Below are 19,168 nucleotides of genomic sequence, written 5' to 3' on the forward strand. Positions count from 1 at the left end.
ATGTGATCCAGATGTACGCCAAAGTTTAATGGATTCTTCTTTACCTCCGCTCCCTCATTGCTTCTAGCTTTATGAAATTAAAGCCTCGTAGCTTCCGCAACCTGGTTCTGATCTTAGAGAAGTAATTAATGTCATTCTTTTTAAACTGTTTGATGTGTAAAATGTTAGTAAACAGCAAAAACTTTTTGTCTGGCCATCTGCTGAGTCTCCCTCTCTTTCCCCATCTTGCACCTGTTTCATGTTTAGACTAATCTGGCTGCATATTTTTCTGGACACATTAAAACGACAAGAAATTCCAATTTTATTCACATTAATTTGGACCTTTCTGAATCTGAAAAGTCAGCCTGAAAGCCAAGTAACTCTTAAATATGTTCCTGAAAAGGTGGAAAAGAAGTAGCAGTTTCACTAGATGATGAGGTCTTTGCACAGAATCCTGTCTTTCACGGTTGTACGTGGGGGTTAGCCTTTTGTCGGCACCACTAACCTCTGACCTTTTCCCTCCCCAGATACCCGCCAGGTGTGGTTGGAGTGGCTCCGGGCGGCATCCCAGGGGCTTTAGAGGGCATGGTGCCTGGTGGGGTGCCCATCGCCCACACCTTGCCCTCTGGTACACACCCCTCCCAGGCCCCATCGCCCAACCAGCCCTCTAAACACGGCGACACTAGAGAGCACCTCACCGAGCAATAGCAGCAGAAAGGGTACATATGGCAGCATCTCATCCGGCCTGTTGACACTCAGAAACAACCAATCAAAGCAACTGACCAACTGGGACCAAGAGACAGTGAAACGACACAAGCGGCTGCCTGCTAAAAATCCAGCCAGCAACTGGGAACAAAAGAAGTGTTCCGGGAAATTTGTACTTTTAACCCTTTTAGTTTTTACTCTCTGTCTCTTTGGGTTCAGTTACCGACTTTACTCTTTGATGATGATGTATTTTTGTCTTTCTTTGGGACATGCCTATGATTGTGGACACAGAGTCCAGTGTTTTTAGTGCTCCGGGATTACCCGATGAGACTCTGTTCAGCTGCCCCCACCGTACCACCCACCTCAGAGCTCATGGGAAATGTAAGCCCACTTCTAAACACACCAACTGAACAAGAGAAAAAAAAAGAAAAGAAAGAAAAACCTTTGGCATCATACGTTACTGGATCGTATGACCCCTGACAGCGCTCCTAATCTTCCCCGCCTCTTCTTCACCCAGCTCCAATCCTCATTATGTAACAAGTGTGTGTTATTTAGGCCCCCAATTATGCCTCAGAAGAGAATTATTATTAATATTGTTTTTTTCTTTTTATCATCAGTGTGAATGACTAAAAATGGATTATCAGCTTATATATATTTATCAAATTAAAGAAAAAGATTGTTCATCAATTATAGTAATCAAAAGTGGGCTTTAACCCTTTCCTGGCAGTGGTACATTTGACACCTGTCAAAGCTGGAGTTACAGCTTTTCACCACTAGAGGGCACTTGTACACAGTGTGAGAATTTTTGAGTTTTAAGTGTCCCCAACTTACTACTTTTTAAAGCAGTTGGTGATTAACACTAAAGCCATTCATTAAACACGTAATTGCAGCTGAAGCTTTTGAAAATAAAAGTTATTTTGTACTTTTAGTTCCTAAAAGCTCAGCGATGCATCCGGTTCTCTCCAGAGAAGTGTCTGATGGCTAACTAATCATAATGGCAGTCTTGTTAGACATGATGACCCGGTCCCTTCTGTGAGCACATTTCACACTGAAGACAGGAAAGGGTTAAATTCAGCATGGTTTCTTAATGACTCAGGAATAACACTTTTTTTTGCAGATATTGTTTCTCCTCCTGCCCCTCCCCCCGCAAAATAATTGTCTATAAAAGGAAAAAGAAAAAACAAAGACTGATCTGGTTCGTCTGAATATTGAGTATTTCTCTCCATCATCCTCTCCATCGTGGTATTTTTATAAAAAGGACACATTCCCACATTTTTTTGGTGTTAAAGAGTTTTGAGGAGTCCTGTTAGATTCGTATTGCCTAGTTAAATGTTCCTATAACCATAGTCCTATGTGATCCACCCTCTCTACCTGCTCCTTAATATTTCCTTTGTTCTAATGAAGGCCAGGTTCTTTGGGGCATCCTGTACTCTGTATGAGCAATAGCTGAAACTCCTATTTAGTGTCCCAACAATAGCAGAAGAGGCAGCCAGCAGTATGTTTTTGTTTTTAGTGTGAGTATTTGTATTTGTTTCTTGTACAAGGTGAACATTTAGCATTCAGTGCAGTTCAAATAAAAAAGAAAGAAAAAAAAAAAGATAAGAAAGATACGATTCTGAGAACCAGCCGTCTGTACTGACTTCTTGATTTTCATGTAAAACAAGTTTACTCCCTTGTCATGTACATGCACTGGCCGCTTCATTAGGTACACCTGTTTGTTAACTCAGCAAATGTCACAGCAAGAAAATAATCACATTTAGCCATGTACAGTCAAGAATGGCCTTCAAAGGCCCAGCAGAATGCAGAAGAAAGGTGATTTTAGTAAGTATATCAGAAACTACTGATCTACTGGGAATTTCCCCGTACAGTAGAGAAGAAAGGTGAGTGGCACTTCTCTGGGTGAAAGTGCATTAATCGTGCACGGAGCATGCAGGAAAGCATCTCTGAAAGTGCAACGCATCGAACCTTGAAGCAGGTGGCGTACAACAGCAGAAGATCACATGCGTGCTGTGTCTGTCTGATAAGAACAGGAAGCTGAAGCTACAATTTGAAGATTTGTCAAATTGGACAACAGAAGAAGAAGACTGGAAAAATGTTGCCTGGTTTGCATGTCTTGATTTCTGCTGCAACATTTAGATGATAACACCAAATTCCTAGCATGGCTCCATCGTTCCTTGTATCAGTGATGGAGTGATGGGATATTTTCTTGGTACTTTTTGATCCTGTTGGTACCAATTTATTGAGTAATGCTGCTGACCATCTCAATCCCTTTCTGACCACAGTATACCCATCTTCTGATGGCCGCTTCCAGCAGGATAACGCTATATCACAAAGCTCAAGTCTTCTCAGACTTGTTTCTCATTGTGACAATCTGCTGTGCTTGTCACCAGATCTCACTGCGCACCTTTTCAGATGTGGTAGAACGGGAGATTCACATCATGGATTAGCATGAACGTGCAAATCTGCAGCAACTGTGTGATGCTATTATGATCAAAATCTCAGAGCACAGTTTCTAATACAATTTTAATTGTATGCTATGAAAAATGAAGGTCATTCTGAAGGCAAAAAAAAGGAATCCACACGGTATTAGCATGGTGTACTTCATAAAGTGATCAGCAAGTGTATATTTCATAATTATGAAAAAAATAAAATAAAATAAAAATCACAATATCAGGGCTTTATCACAAGTGTAAAGCCCCAATACTTGGTGGTGGGGGGGATAAAGACAATACTGAAATAGAATGAAATCCAGTATTTGGGGCTACAAGAAATAACTTCTTATTGAATGGAAAACAAAAACAATCCCACATTTTTTAGTCCCAGAACAATTAATTTAAGGGGGGGGGGGGGGGGGGGGGGGGGGGGTCTGTTTTTATAAACCTCTCTTGATCTAGAAATTTTTTAAGTTTTAAACAAAATCCTGCTGAGGGGGTAAAATAACAGACTGTATATAAAAGATGAATGTATGGAACATAAGTGAAAAGTGCCTTAAACCTGCAGTTCTTCATATTGCCAGCAGAGGGAAACTCTTTGGCTACAAAAAGAACCCGGCAGGTTAATTAATATTAAAAGTCTTATTCCGAAATTTAAACTTTAGACAAAATTAAATACTAATTTTATTAAACTGTTGTTTTGCACGTTGCAAATTACGGCCCACGTCTGAGTTAAAAATGATGATAAAGCTAATGTGGGGCCCATCTTGTCCTGAATGTGTATTTTTCTTGGCCAAATTAGCCCCACTATCAAGCACCATGATGGCCAAGATGTATATATTTAATTTGAGCCTTTACAACATAACTTTACTAACCAATAAGCGATGGTACGGAGGATAAAGCCATCTTTTATATACAGTTTATTACATGCTTATAAAACTAACCGTGATTTGCACTATAGAGAACTCCATACTGCAGTGATCCTACTTCTATTTAGACGATGTGGGTGCACAATGTGAACATTATTGGCTGTGTCCTTGTGTGCGATCAAACATTCCCGATCCACCATCACCCAGTGACTTCAGCTATAACAGGAAGGAACAGCAATCGTGCGTGTGTGGCGTCACCAATTCGAACAACGAATTTAACGGTGGGAATTAATGAACAATGCAAGTAAGTAAGTAGGTGCAAGTGAGTCAAATTTAATATTAACGCTGTCCACTGAAAGAGGCAGGGCGTTTGGTTTTCTTTCCCCCACCAGCATCATCACCACCACCCACTCAAACACAAACTATGTCACACATAGAAATGTCAGTAAGCATGTATGTCCCCCCCCCCCTCCCTCACAGAATTTATGTATAATCTGTGCAAAATAAAATACTTCAATACTTCAACTGAAAGGATCAAAAAAAAAAAAAAAAAAAAAGCAACCAAAAAACAGATAAAACGGGGCAGAACAAAGGGTATCGCCTCCGCGTGCCAACTCTTCTAAACAAATAAATAAATTCAACATCAAATGGGGCTTTGCAGAGGGGATCAGCAATCAGGAAAACAAGTGCTCTGTAAACCTTAAACATACACACACACACACAAAAAGGATTATCATCCTCTCAGTTTGAAGCAAAAATTTCTGTCAGGCAATTCTGTATAAATGAACTTTGCCATCTAGTGCAGCTTCAGGATTTCCTTAAATACAGTATATTTTTCCTATATGAGCTATTACTTCTCTCACGGTGAGATAATTACCTTGACAGGAAGCATCAAGATAACCGGTAAGGACTATAGGGAGGCAAACCAAGTGGACTTGCGTTCATGGGAGCAGTAATCGGGATTCTGTTTGATGGTGCTGGTATCTTCTCTACCACAGAGCTCACAGAACACATGCATTATTACAAGTTAAAGATTTACATTTTTGGAGAAAGGAGGGAGGGGGAGGGGAAATGTAGATAGCAAGGTAGTCTCTCCCAGACCCTATAATGTCCATTCCACAGATTTAAGAGCGCTTTTCTCTCTTCTCTACTTCCCCCTCACTCACTCGTCTTCATCGTCCTCTTCCTCGCCATCGGAGAGAGAGGCACAGGGGTGGATCTGGCGGTATCTGTCCAACCACTTCTCCACCATCTGGGTGACCAAGGGGTGGTTACGGCGGCGAGAGCTCTTCTGCATGGCAGCCAGCATGCCTCCTTCTGTCACGCAGCAGTCCAGCCATTCCCTCAGCAGCTTTTCCTGCTGCTCTTCGTTGCCCATCTGAAGTCACGCACAAAACATGCTATTAGTAATGTTCAGATACACGCTTTCACCTCACAATAGCACATGTTAAAAGCTTTCCTGCATCAAGACTAATTTGCAAAAAACAAAGCTAAAACTGGTCTACAGCCAAAATCACTGAGACTAATGCTAAAGATTGTTAGTCGTTTCACGAGGCACTGCTACCAAAACTGGAATTTTTATTACAAAGGCCACTCCATCTAAACTGTAGATTCAGTTTTGATGAAATGCAACAAGTATTAAATACAATTGGTAGATTTTTCATATTTTAAGATTAATGCAGTTTTAAGTACTGTGACTCAGAAACGGCACAAGTGAAAGGCTTATAACATCTGGTAGTGCGCTACATTATTACATGGCCACATGGTGAAACCAGCTTGTCTACAAGTCAAAATACACTGGGTAATGGATCCAACTGCTGTTTCTTCACATCCCAACATCCCACCTACACATAATATTTTAACCTAGCCTGGCAGGCTGGGCTTTAAATACAGTCAGCACAGTTCTTTTTGGAAATTGAGCTGGAATAACCCTGCTAGGCTTTCTAATATTCTTCATTAGCCGCTGCAGTGGATCAGCCGCCTCCATAACCACACTATCCCTAGCATCCTCGTCTTTCATGCCACCCCTCTTTTTATCCTCCTTCACTACATCCATGAATCCTCCTTCCCAGTAGCTCAAATCAAACACCATCCCTCCTCTGCACATCTCCAAACCACTAGACCTAAGCTGTCCCCGTGATGTACTAAATCTTAATGTTGTCCATCCTGGTCACTCCCAATAAGAAAATAAAAATTAGGACCTTTGTCTCCTCTACCACCTCCAGCTCTGCCTCCTCTGTCATTCCCCCCCCCCCCAAAAAGCAGTCAAGTTTCAAAAATATTTACAGTAATACCAAAATACACTTCTCAAAATTACCCAATTACCTGCTTTTTAAAGTTAAATTAAAAAAAACATTTTTAAAAAATTAACAAATCTGCAGTTTTACAGCACAACCACACTTCCTACCTCTTGTGCAGACAGGAAGTGAATATGCAGCAGCTTCCTTTCGCTGTCCACCAATGGCAGGAAAGTGACTGTGACATCGTCATCAGTATTGAGGTTGGCGCCCGCACCGCGATTGTCGTAGCCGTCGTTCTCCATAGCCACCAGGGCCGAGAAGTGACCCCGTGTGTAGCCCAGGGCAATGGGGCTCTTCCAGCAGAAGCTCTGCTCCCATAACAGAGGCAGGTACACACCTGAAGACACACAAACTAGTCAAAAGGTGCTGCGCGCCACAGCACTCGAGGCATCGGCCAGCAACAGGCTCGGCGACTGTTCGCTCAAATTGTGTGCAAATGTCAGCCGGGGCCGAGCGCACTCTCAGATTTGACCTGACGCTAGAGGCGGCTGCTTTTTAGCCCGCTGAAAACAACCGGTTCTTTGTGAGCAGAGACAAGCTCCGCGGTGCAGCCTGATGCTCTGCTTGTTCAGAAGTGCACCCGCCCTCACCCCTCTGGCTTCTGACAGGCCAGCTTCCAGCTCCAAAAGCACACCAGCAATCACTAAACACTTAGTGTGCAATGTACACAAAAGCTATGGTTTCAGTCTACACACATAATTACCGTAATTAAGGCAGGCCATCATAACCAGGCTGCACCCTAAACGGAACAAATACGCAGCGAGGCATCAGAGACCATTTTATTTATTCAAATTATCAGTGCAACACACCGAATGAGGTCAAGATATTCTGGCAGCCATGCACTCCAGCTGTGCTCACTCTGCACCTCATACACAATAGCCTGTCTGTATGAGTAATTCTAATGGCCTTGTTTCATGTGGTGTTGCTGCAGGTGTTAAAAGCTGCCTCACGCCATGATAAAGTAGTGTTAGAAATAAACAGCGAAGCTCACCGGGGTCAGTTTATCACAAATTCCACTCAATTTTAAAAAGTTCTTTCTGCTTAAATTACAACTGGTCATTTGACCTTTTCAGCAAGCAGATAGCGCTTAACATAAGTGACTACTACACCCTCTACAGTGCACACACGAGGGTCCAAAGCTTCACCTTTGATAGTCACATCACTAAATATTAAGAAACATACCTATCAGCAAGTGTCAGTACTCTGTTTCCTTTTTTTTTTTCCAAGATCTGACACCCTTTAGAAGTTCAGGATCTGAGTTGAGAACACCGTTTAGTATTACAGCCACACGATGCCTCACCTTGAAAACGAGTGTATCCTAACGTTTCCCCACGGAAACTTTTGTAGTATTTCACTCCGTAGACTATGATGGGTCTTCGAAGAATATGTGCAAGAACAAAAATGTGGGTCTGCTCTAGGCTGGCCCCGGGCTAAAAAGAGGAGAAAAAAAAAAAAAAGCATAAGAATAGTTAGGCATTGTGATCATACTGCAAAGAGAAAAGTATCTCATGCACGAGTACGAACGCTTTTCTTTCCTTCTCATTGGGCACATTACATAAGCACTTTTAAATATTCTACAGCTGCAATGATCTATCGCATAAAAAGGGGTTTCAAAGTTTCAGCCTTGTGGGATGGGATTTAAAAAGCTTGGTTTTTATCCTTCGGCTCTCTCCGTTGCTGTCAAAGCCTGAGACGAGGTCATCGCTTGGTAGCTTTTGCTGTGTTTGTTTGTGCTGCTGGTAGAGTGGCTCTAAGCTAAATGCCTGTAAATCCCAAGGTCACATGCTGGGGAGAGAGAGTGCTGCTTCAGCAGGCGTGCCGGTAGATCAGCTGTTTACAACTTCATCTTAGGGGATCAGCAGTAAATTGCTTATGTCCTATCTGTCATTCACACATGATCCACCATGCACAGTGCGACCCTTCCGACTGTCTTTTCCCATTTAGGCTAATGCACATATATCACAATAGTTCATAGTTTCAGTAGCCTATGCTTTATGCAGACCTTTATTTCCTCAAATAGAGTTGTTTTAAAAAAAAAAAAAAAAAAAAAAAAAAAAAGCAAATCAATAGCTACACTAAAATATGTTTTGGACTTCTGGTGGTGTCGTGAAGTTGGCAAGCACAATTAATCTACTTGCAACTGCGGTGTCAGCCTGTTGAATTATATAACCGCACGCCCGTACTGACGAGATAACCTATCGGCCTGTTTGAGGCGGCGGAGTGAGCGTTGTGCACGTAACACAACTACCCGGTGTTAGAGACCAGATGGAAGAGGCTCCAGAACAGACTGATTCTGTTCATGTCAAGATATTAAGCAGATCAGCTTCTAGCTTTGAAAAGACTGTTTCAAAGGATTTCAATGTAAAAGGGCTTATTTAATTGATATTTGTTCAACTGTATTAATTGTGCATATTGAGTTTCTTTGAGGATAGTTGTTTATAAATGACAGTTTTGAGTTGAGTGAGCAAAATATAAATGCATCCAACTATCTTATGAATTGCCTTTCCTTGATCAAATACAGGCGATACATTGCAATTTGATGTTTTACACAATTATTGCAATATGACTCACACGCTTTTGCTGACTGGAGTGCTGCAAGAGTCTAATGAATATGCAAACAATGCAAGAGAGGAAAGTGACTATTGTTATGTAAATATTTTGGAGACAGACGTTTTGGGTCATAAACCTTCCTGTTTTGCCTTTGTTAGTGCATCAATTTATACATAATTTTCCAGCTTTTATTTCTTTTGTAGACCAAAAAATAAAAAAAAAATTAAAAATGCACCACTGTCTACCTTCACTTCAATGGAAGTGAAGGTAGGCTGTAAAGCAGAGACAACAACATAATTACCTGGCTGGCCAAAGACAGAATGAAGGCCCAGTCTTCCTGCCACTGCTCCTCTCTGAGGGAGAAATGTAAACCAAAGCTCTGCGAGTACCATGACTCCCACTCCTTCCAGCGTGTGAAAAACCTATTTTAAAAAAATAATATTATTATACTATTTTCAAAGCTTATTGAATTAAAGGTGACCTCGAGCTCAGCCTGCTTATATAGAATGGATTACTTTATGTATCCAATTACAGAGCTTCAAAAGAGCTACACTTTAAGTGCCAGAGGTCTTAATTATACATAAACAGAACAATCCACACACCTACAATGCTCATTAAAAGAACTTTTACCCATGTTTTTTGTCTTGTATGAGTGTAGTCTATAGGCATGCCCTCTAGAAAGAATATTCTGTTATACGCCAGTTTGAAAATCTGGATTTACAGTCACTCGTATTCCAAGAATATAGCAAAAACTTTAGAATAAATATAATTATGATGTAAACAGGTCATAAATTTACAAAGAAAAAAAAACAAAGTGCTTGTGTTAAAGTGAATCGAATCAATACAATAAAGTCTAATTAAATAAAATAGCATAACTTGGTAGAGGGAGAAATGATGAACGACTTTTTTTGTTGTTGTTGTTTTAATGTGTCCAGTCTTGTTTGCAGTTTATTTCTTTCAGTTCTAAGTCTGCTCTCGCTTTGTTTTTATGCAGATAACACGAGGCCATTTTTGAATATGCAACATGAACTGAGAGCAGCCTGTGAAAATTTTCAAGTGTCAAGTATCAGACTACAGGAACTGTGTAGGCCTGAGCCTCTCACCAGTGGGAGCAGTCGTGCAGGCTGTCGTGGAGAGCCTTGCGGAGGACAGAGTCCTTGTCGTAGATGCCCCAGGTGGCCTGGAGAACAGAGTCCAACAGGCAGTCTCCGGCAGTGCGGTTCCACAAGGCGTAGAGGCGACTGTCCAGGCGTGTCCCCAGCTCCAGAGACCAGTTGATAACAGGAGATTCCTCTTCCAGTTCTATAAACAGATAAAAATGTGCGATTGGGTGTTGAGGACTCCAAGACAATAATTAATCAAGTTCCGTGTTGTTGCGGTGAAAACACAAAAGAGGAACTTGTTTTACACTGGCTGCATTTATTTTCTCAGCTAATATATTTCATAGTTTAATGAAAAGAATCAAAAACAAAAAATTGTGTTTCCAAAAACTCAGCATGGGATTGCACAGACGCTGCGTTAAGTGTTTCAGATGTGCAGCTGCTGCAGCCGCCATTTCTGCAGGGACAAAATGCAAAATGCAAAACCTGCTTTTCTGCATTTCTCTTCCCATCGTGAAATATCATTAAACACATCTCCCTGAATATGCAATCATATTCTGCACCAGAAACTCAAGGCAGCTCTATCCAGTAGCCCACTTTAAGGTGGCTTAAATGGGTCATAATACTCCTTTTATATCTTCGTTGAAACACAAAACACACACACAGCTGCACTGGGAGAGTGTCATTAGATAAGTATGTGGGAGGGAAACTAGTGAGCTCAATTAACCTAATTAGAGAAGGAAAAGAAGACGAAGCAGGAGGCGGGGAGCTGATTGAAGACAAACACAGGCAGGGAAGATGCTAGTTTAAAGTCCCTTCTATTGCAGGACGTGAATGGCTGAAAACATGCAACTGGACAGATTGAGAATATGACACAGGATGTAAAGAATGACATCTTCAGTACCTTTCTGCACATCTCGATCTAACACCTCATCAAACAACTTCTCCTGGACAGCAGGCGGCAAGTCTTCTATATCTGCAGAGAAACATGGGAAAGCTAGGTTATAACGAGCATGAAAACCTAATGGCAGACAAGGCCGAGGGCAACATAAATGCTACAGTAATGACACACAGAGGGGATGTTCTTCACTGGATGGCATTTTGTCAATGGCACACTGTAAATACAAGCTCTGTGTATTGAACTGTGCACACACAAAGCCAGAACACTGGTGGCTGTTCTCTGGTTCAATAGTGAATGGCACTGGCTTTGTCTGCGAGCAAGAGAGACACAAACAGACAAAGCGAGAGAGCGAGTGCCCTGCAGCTGGCCTCGGGCCAAATTCACTCTGTAGTGAAATGCTTGGCGTTAGACGCACGCACACAAAAATTCTAATTTATATGCGAAGGCTGCATAATCTTTGCTCCCATGGGCAGCAGCAGGACTAGATCAGAACAGTGGGTGTTCTTAAAAGTAAAGTGCATGTTATTTCAGTGAAGACATAATGCCACAGGGACGAGCTGATGTTTCTCTGAGCAATGCTGCGCAATGAGGCGAGGTCCTATTCTTACATTCAAGTTCACACATTGACAATTTAGACATTTATACTGTGTAGAAGAAAACTCTACAAAGAAGCCATGAATAGAATCCCAAAGAGCACAAAAGTAATTATTTCCCTATTGTTTGCTTCCAGAGTAAATGGAGCCAGTAATATTCAGTGTCAGACATGACAAATATTAAGACTGGTTGTTGGGGTGGGAGTTTAATCTGAGCTGTTTATTGAGGCTACAGGAAAAATTATATATATTTCTGCAAGCACAGGCCCATAAAGCAAAACTGATAAAGGGATAAACAGGAGGAGAGGTTAGATTACACGCACAAACACACACCAATAAAAAAAAGTGGTATAATCATTAAGACCCAAGTACCTGCGGGCAGAGTAAAAGTGACCAAGTCGGTGAGGAAGTAACAGGTGAAGTCTCCTTTACGTTGACGTAGTGAAGATGCAATCTCTCTGCGGATCTGCTCCGTCAGCTCGGGACACACCATGGAAGGGATGCACTTAGCTGCTTGCTGGCTCACCTTGTAGACATGCACACAGATTAACAATTTTTATTTTACAATGAAATTAAAAGATTAAATGAATTTGTGAACTTTGGACTATATAACTAAAACTAAGCGAACTTATCTACACTTAAGATACGTCTGCAAATGTACTACCCCAAAAGATTTGTTATGCTAAATGCTTGCCCTCCCAAAATGAAAATTCAAAACCGCAAGCTCCACCCACGACATTATGGTAGCGCGCCAGATGTTGTCCATCAGCTGCAGCACGCCAGGAGGGTTAGCATCAAAAGCTGGGCAGGCACAGTGCCAATTCTATTAAACAGAAGCATTGTATTCACCCACACTGCATGCCGAGAGTGAATGCGCTGCCATCCTGTGCACTCGGATACACTGTGTTGTCTTCTCTTGCTCACAATTTTGTTTGAATTGTCAATTCCAGTTTTAGTAGTATTAGTCAATCTTCTCAAACAGAGACGAGATCCTTGACACAAACTCATACGGCGTCGAGACATGGTTCCCGTGCATTTCACGCAACACAAAAGAGGAAGTTGGTCCACCTTACCCACCCAAGCATTTGTCATACTGGGGATCAAACTCTCCCATGCATAGTAAAGACCTGCCTTTCTATGCTTGCCAACATGCTTCCTGTGCCTTTTCCTAATCACTGTTTGCTCTCCAAAACCACATCAACTCTGTTATCATGCCCCATAAGAAACAATGACAGAATAACAGCAATTCTAATACCCCCCCAATTCACAAAAAGTGCTTTTCCGCTGTAATTCTATGCATTAAGAGCATTATTTTTCATTATATAGTACACTTGGTAAGGAGCAATTATAAGCTGTTGTGGCTGATAATGAGAAATACAAAAAAAGCACTTAAAAATGAACAGTTTCTGTAACAAAGAGACTTTACAGGCATGTTGGAATTTTTAGGATCTTTTTATAAAAACTGACATAAATCCTCTTTAAGATTCAATTTTCAAACTGACTAATCGAATCTTGCTTCCTGTTCTTTTCTGTTTGTATGCAGAAACTTGTTTTGTTTTTTTTATTAAAAAACATAAGTTTAATAATAAAAGGGCAAAACTTATGGCAAATTTTTGCTCAAAGATTTAAGACTATGCTTACCTCTGTTAGCAGAATGGCGAGCATGTCCTGCCTTTGAAAGCGAATAGCCAGATGAACCAGAGTGAAGCCTACATCAAAAGCCGAGGACCGATTAAGGAGCTGCACCTCGTCTGCAGTGAGCTGTCGGGCAATGTCGCCACCGGATGACTTATAAGCTTCTACTGCCGCCAGGTCTCCCTCCACAACGCCTGCAGGAGAGGAAGGAAGGAAGGTTAAAAAAAAATAAAAAGGAAAAATAATGGAAAACAACTGTTAAAAGTGATGAATCAGTGCCTAAATATTGCTGACACAGCTTCTTTTCTAGGATTTTGTGTAGCAAGGCTACTAAACTTTAATACAGTGACTCATGTCAACATAGTCGGCCATTTATGTCATCACATGACATACACATTCAAGTCCATCGATATAGGGAAGACTAAATGATACCACACAAGCCATTTAACAGCACTACAAGTCCAACCTCAGAGCTGACCATAAAAGTTTCAACACCTTTGTAAACATCATAACCCATCTGCAATGTAGCCTTTATTACTTTGGATTAGTATTACTTAGGCATACTGAAACAAGCAACTGAGTGTATTCAAAAGATAATCAAAAGAACATACATGTATGAGCAAAAAAAAATAAAATAAAAAAAAATAAAAAAAACCATTAAAACCCATTTTAAAAATGTTTTAGATACATTTTTGGAGCAGCTTCAATCCCCATGTCTGTTCTTGTAGCAGAAGCAAGATGTAACAGACAGCTTTAAATGTGCTAATACAACATCGCAAGTCACAATTTATTATTATTAAAACCTGGGAGAAATTTGTAAAACAAATTCAACTAGAGGAAAAAATTTAATAGGGTCTTGACGTCAATCAACAGCTCTGATGACCTTTAGATGTAGCCACGAGCTAACCGAGTGCAAGAACAGTTATCACACTGTTGGGCTACTACATAGCAGAACAGACAGAGCAGTGTAGCTGTAATGTAGAGCTATCAGAGAGCTGTATAACACATAAGACAGTCCGTGTTGAACCTACTAGTCTCAACATCTGTTATGAGTGAAACAGCTAGGTAGCAAACAGGACACTGGAAGAGCTGCTTTATTTAAACTGGCTGCCTTACATCAGGATGTTCTCTCAGGCAGGGAAGAGGACAGTTGAGTGAATCTGGACTAAAACATTCCAAGCATGGCCCTTCTCATTTTACACATACTGGGTGACATTTTGCAAACAGATCTATAAATACATGCAGAATGATTTGAGTTGCAATAGCTGTTGCTATGCGGGAGACCTCAAAGGAACTCAAGAATGCGATGACCCATTTTCAGTGAATACAGGCTGTTTTGCTAAATTTAGACTCAGATAAACAAACCGTAAACCTTTGTCTGGGCTCTGTTCTTCCAAACCATTACCATTAATAGAGGGCCAACATCAAGTGTGCTCAAGTGAGGCAGTACACTTAATGTGGGCTGCCTCACAGAATATGAAAGGCCCGCACTAAAACGTGATGAACTTAAAAAACATTTCCATCGGCCAGCTTAATGCTTTCTCTTCGTTCAATATTTTGTTAACCAAGCATGTGGTTACATGCTGAACTACTAACAGCACACTACATTTTTAAACAGTGATTCCCAATAAAGCATGCACTGCAGTGCGATCGACCAACGAGGTTTCACCAAGATGATAGCTAGGATCTTTAAATTCTTGTTATCATCATCATAGCAGTCTGGTACCCGACCCAAGACAAATTTACTTACTCCCTGACGCAACAGCACAAATGTCACGCAAAAAACAGTGGTAGTTCATGGGGTTCAAGTATCACTGGATCTTGTTTGCAACTGGAGGAAGAGTGGAGTGGGAGACTGACGGCATCTGCACTGATGTGCATGCTGTAACCAGTTTGTTGTGGTGAAGAGTGAGCTCAGCGTCAAGCTGAAGCTGTTGATTTACTGGTCGATCTATGTTCCTACCATTCCCTGTGGCCGTGAGCTCTGGGTAGTGACCCAAAAGAAGTGATTGCTCATTTCCACTGCTTTTTATCAGCAATCTGCAACTAGTGTACCCTTAGAGATAGGATGACGAGAATGGCAGTTCGAAAAAGGGTCAGTGTAAAGGCAGTTGACTATGATACCTCCTGGATGGCTCTTAGTTGAGGGGATTCTAGCATATCCAACTGGGAGGAGACCCAGTGCAATCCTAAAACATGCAGGAGAGATTACGTTTCTCACCTGGCTGTCTCCCATGACATCACTGATTAGACTGCTGCATCAAGTCCCTGATAAACGGGAATGGATAGATGGAGAGATACCCTACTGGTTAAGGCAGCTAGGTTTGCAACAAAAGACCTTTCTTGTGTGACTCATACCAAACTTTGTAATATAAAACAAAAGCAATAAAAGATTAGTTCTGAAGACTTTCTGACAACCGAGAAACAAGTAATTGGATGGTCAAGTAATGTGCATTGACATGGTGAGCAAGCATTAGTGCAAACCAGATTTCTTGACCAGTATTTTATCTTTCTGAGCACAGTATGGGTCCTTTCATTTAATGTAAATGAAGACATTTAAGTTTTAGCAACTGCAACCCATTAAAAGATTAGGCTATGTAATATTAGTCCCCATAATGACCCAATCACCCAGAGATGGGTCATAGAGGTCTTTAGGCATGATGGTTTTTGGTTTTATCCCAACTAGAACGCCTCATTACGCCCTCGGTGAACTAACATGTCAGAATATTTTGCCTTTGCATGCTTGACAAGGTCAGCTTCATGAGAGCATGTCTGATCCCAGCAGTGCCTACAGTCTGATCAATGCACATCATGCAGGTTGTGAAAGACTTTGTGTATTTGTTAAGCGCAGACCAATATTAGCTCAGTCTGACATTGTTTCTCAATCAGCTGCTCCACAGTAACCTATGGTTATCTAAAAGTAATATGCTGGAACAAATGAAATCAATGTCTGTTTGTGTTTGTTTCTCGATATCTCTCACCATAAGTACTACAAAGTGGTGGGCTTGTATTTTTTGAATCATCTGAAAAATTCGGTTCATCGTCGAGATTAATTTAATCTTCTGAAAGCAAAACAGAGGTCCTTGATAATGTTTTTTTCTCCCACACCACATTATCAGGAACCGCATCGAAATATAAACAGAGCGGCAACAGCAAGAGACACCAGTTAGGGTTTTCACTGAAACAAAAGAACCATAATACAAAAACATGTCCGCTTCCTTTTGTGGGAAAGCACAATCGATGGGAATCATCCGATTTTGGCTCTTGTATGGAGCACAAAAAACGTTAAAGTAGAACTGCAGGAACACAGTAAAGTGAAGTGAGATTGTGTTTTCAGACCTGAGGAAGTGCTTGGCCATAACATACTCGACTCAGGCACTTCCTCCACTGACAAACACTTTGAAGAGCACATGCGGTATAACCGTAAAGAGTCAGAGACATGGTATGAAGAAGAAGAAAAGGAAAAAAAGGCAAAGCCATATTTACAGTTAATACATGAGTCTTCCCATGTCTTTAAGGACAGGGGTAGGGAGAGGGGAAAAAAAGAAAACGACAAAAAAAAAATACTGCCAAGTTCAATCAGTGCAAAGGTCAAGGGGGCAATGATCATGTGCTGCACTCATGGTTTTTTTTCCTTCTGTTTTTTGTTGACTGTTTTTAATGTCCTGTCAATGTTATTTTTACCTCTTGGGGGGCCCTGTTCAGCACATACGCGCCACTGTTTACAGGGTCTATTGACTGTGAGCCAGGAGACTCTCTGCTCCATGGGCTGCACTTGCACTACGCTGCCCAGACGGCCCATTCATCCCCACCAGCTGGGAAGCACTCACACCCTCTCAGTTGCTCAAAGATGCTCTCAGAGCCCAAGTAAAAGCACTGGGAACATCAGTGGTGAGTTGGACCAAATTCCTACTTTCCCTTTTACCACATTTTATGTTTTTTTCATTGCAGTCAGCAGTCTTTACCTGATAGCACCGCCCTATGAAATAACACAGCAGGAATTTCTTCTGTACTCTAATATTTGGAGACTAAACAATGAGTCATGCCGTCACTCATTTATAAAATACAAAGTGGCTCTTAGTGCTGTGCAACCTTGGCACTTTGCAGAGTGATGCACCATCTGCAATGTAATAACACTGAAAATGTGTTGCCTTGGGGACAATAACTGCCACCTCTGTCTGGAGTACAATGCTTTGCTGTCACTTAGCATGACATCACAGACACACACAAAAAAAGTGTTGTTATAAGAAAAACATGACATAGGGGAGTGTATTCTTTTTAAACAAAATTAAGAAACAAGCACATTTTCACATCATTCATTTGCTATGAACCAACTGATCTTCTAATCCATGCAGAAATTACATGTAATGTAGAAAGGGAAAAAAAAACTCACCAGCACATGCACTAAGAAACAGCCAGTCAGTTTTCTTCATTCGGTTCCTAATCTGCTTTAACCTCTTGAAGTCGACTTCTTGTTCCTCTTTGCTCATGGCTCCAGCTGCAAGCTCTATCCTCTGGAAATCCATAGTGACATGATCTTCCCTCTTGGGCATAGGAGGGGATCTCCTTTGCCCCTGGCCTTCGCTGCAACTGCCCCTCCACCGAGCCCTGTCTTGCTCGTTGATTACGGGTGAGGGCTCCGCAGACTCGGCCAGCTCTATGGCTTCTTGGTTGTTGGGCCTGGGGAGGTCACACACCACACATTTTGTAGTTCTGGGCCAGTTCTGGTAAGTGCAGGCGGTACATGTCCAGTGCTGCTGGTGGGTGTTGAGTCTGTTTCTGTCATTATACTCCTCACAGGTATCCACAGGAGAGTGGAGAGCAGGGCGGCAACCTGCATTGGAGCCTGACGTCTGTGGGGACTCAGTGGGGCTGCTGGTCCTCGGGCGCTGACAGAGGCACTGTGTGCAACGGATGGCACGAGGCCAGTTCAGATAGGTGCACATCTGGCAGGACCACTTATTGGCAATCTCAGCCATACTGGGTGACCTGACTCTAGGCCTGGCACTGGAATCAGGACAGATGAGGAGGCTGCTGCCACCTTCACTTCTAGAAGGCTCCCACTCCAGCCCGGGGTCCAGATCAGGACTGTTTTTGTAAGGTTCCTCTGTAATAATGGGTCCCCTCAACCTCGGTGCACGGCACATAGTACATTTGATTGCAGATGGCCAGTTTTCATAGGTGCAGTAGTCACAGGCCCACTTTATCCTCTGCTCCGTCATTGTGGACTACTTTAGTTGGATGCACTGTTGTGAAAAATCCCGTTAGAGTTGAGACATAAACAATAGCTCTGAGAATAATCTCGAATAAGCAGGTATTACAAACCATTGTGTTAAGATATAAGAATTCCGTCCAGCATATGCTCCAACAGTTTGTAAACTAACCTGCATCTGATCGGGCACATTCAATGACACACTGGCAAGATTACATTTTAGAGTGTTTGATTTTAATCCTTAATAATCCGTAACTTTAAGAAGAATGGTTAACAGCGCGCTTTTAACTCATCTGACTAAAGACACTATTGCGTTACTCTGCAGTTATGTTTTTAGTCTTTAGCTTTAGCTTGCTAGCTACTGAGCTAACCTCCTAGCATATATAGAGCTAGCTGCCATCAAATCCAACGGTTAACGCGCACGACGGAGCATACAGTCATGGAAAAGGTCATAATTTCATTCATGTGAAGAAAAATGTGATAATCTTACCGTTTCGTGACTGCGCTGCGCCGCCGAAAACCACAACAAACCCTTCTCGTTCACTCCCCCTCCTCCCCTCCTCTCCTCCTCCTCCGGCTCAATCAAACCTTTCCCAATCCGAATGATTTCGACTCCTCTGCCCTCTCACATGTTTACCTTCATGGACTCGTTAACCACTGGCGGAACAAAGCAATCCCCGGCAAAGCCTGGAAACCCTCGAATCATCGTTTAAATCCGCGACTCTCCGTGGTTTACATTGCCTCCGTGTTGTTTAATGGCGGCGACAGCGAGACAAATGAGTAGCAGAGCCAAAATAAACGCTGGCCTGCCTCCGTCACCAATCATCTGGCTGAGTTCTCAACGTGATTGGACAAAGGTAAAGTACTGTGTTGCCTTCAGGAACGTCCGGAA

The 19,168-nt window shown here is 41.9% G+C and overlaps 2 protein-coding genes across 8 annotated transcripts in view; one reads left to right on the forward strand and one right to left on the reverse strand.

The window, feature by feature from the left end:
- ctbp2l (C-terminal binding protein 2, like) overlaps window positions 1-4,563 on the forward strand; it is a 97,048-nt gene extending 92,485 nt beyond the window's left edge. For all 7 annotated transcript variants that reach the window (XM_085169926.1, XM_085169929.1, XM_085169928.1 and 4 more), the window contains one exon: window positions 507-4,563. In XM_085169926.1, coding sequence (XP_085026052.1) covers window positions 507-687 — 181 coding nt within the window. In that variant the 3' untranslated portion in view covers window positions 688-4,563. The remainder of the gene's footprint in view (window positions 1-506) is intronic.
- Window positions 2,325-19,089, reverse strand: zranb1a (zinc finger, RAN-binding domain containing 1a). The gene is made up of 10 exons (XM_085169933.1): window positions 18,767-19,089; window positions 17,458-18,310; window positions 13,071-13,258; window positions 11,802-11,955; window positions 10,840-10,911; window positions 9,939-10,137; window positions 9,137-9,257; window positions 7,586-7,715; window positions 6,393-6,622; window positions 2,325-5,363 (listed from the first exon to the last, which is right to left on the reverse strand). The coding sequence occupies exons 2-10, from the start codon at window positions 18,284-18,286 to the stop codon at window positions 5,148-5,150; spliced, it is 2,139 nt and encodes a 712-aa protein (XP_085026059.1). The 5' UTR covers window positions 18,287-18,310; window positions 18,767-19,089; the 3' UTR covers window positions 2,325-5,147.
- Between the last annotated feature and the right edge of the window lie 79 nt (window positions 19,090-19,168).

The sequence above is a fragment of the Neolamprologus multifasciatus genome, chromosome 8, assembly GCF_963576455.1.
Source record: "Neolamprologus multifasciatus chromosome 8, fNeoMul1.2, whole genome shotgun sequence".
Lineage (NCBI taxonomy): Eukaryota > Metazoa > Chordata > Actinopteri > Cichliformes > Cichlidae > Neolamprologus > Neolamprologus multifasciatus.

What these genes read in the sequence shown, in the direction of transcription:
- zranb1a (XM_085169933.1), bottom strand. Translation starts at nt 18,286, where the DNA reads ATGACGGAGCAGAGGATAAAGTGGGCCTGTGACTACTGCACCTATGAA. An exon ending in CACTTTTACTCTGCCCGCAG is followed by an intron (nt 10,912 to 11,801) that starts GTACTTGGGTCT and finishes GTTTCTCTGCAG; the next exon opens with ATATAGAAGACTTGCCGCCT. An exon ending in ACTTCCTGTCTGCACAAGAG is followed by an intron (nt 5,364 to 6,392) that starts GTAGGAAGTGTG and finishes GCGTGACTTCAG; the next exon opens with ATGGGCAACGAAGAGCAGCA.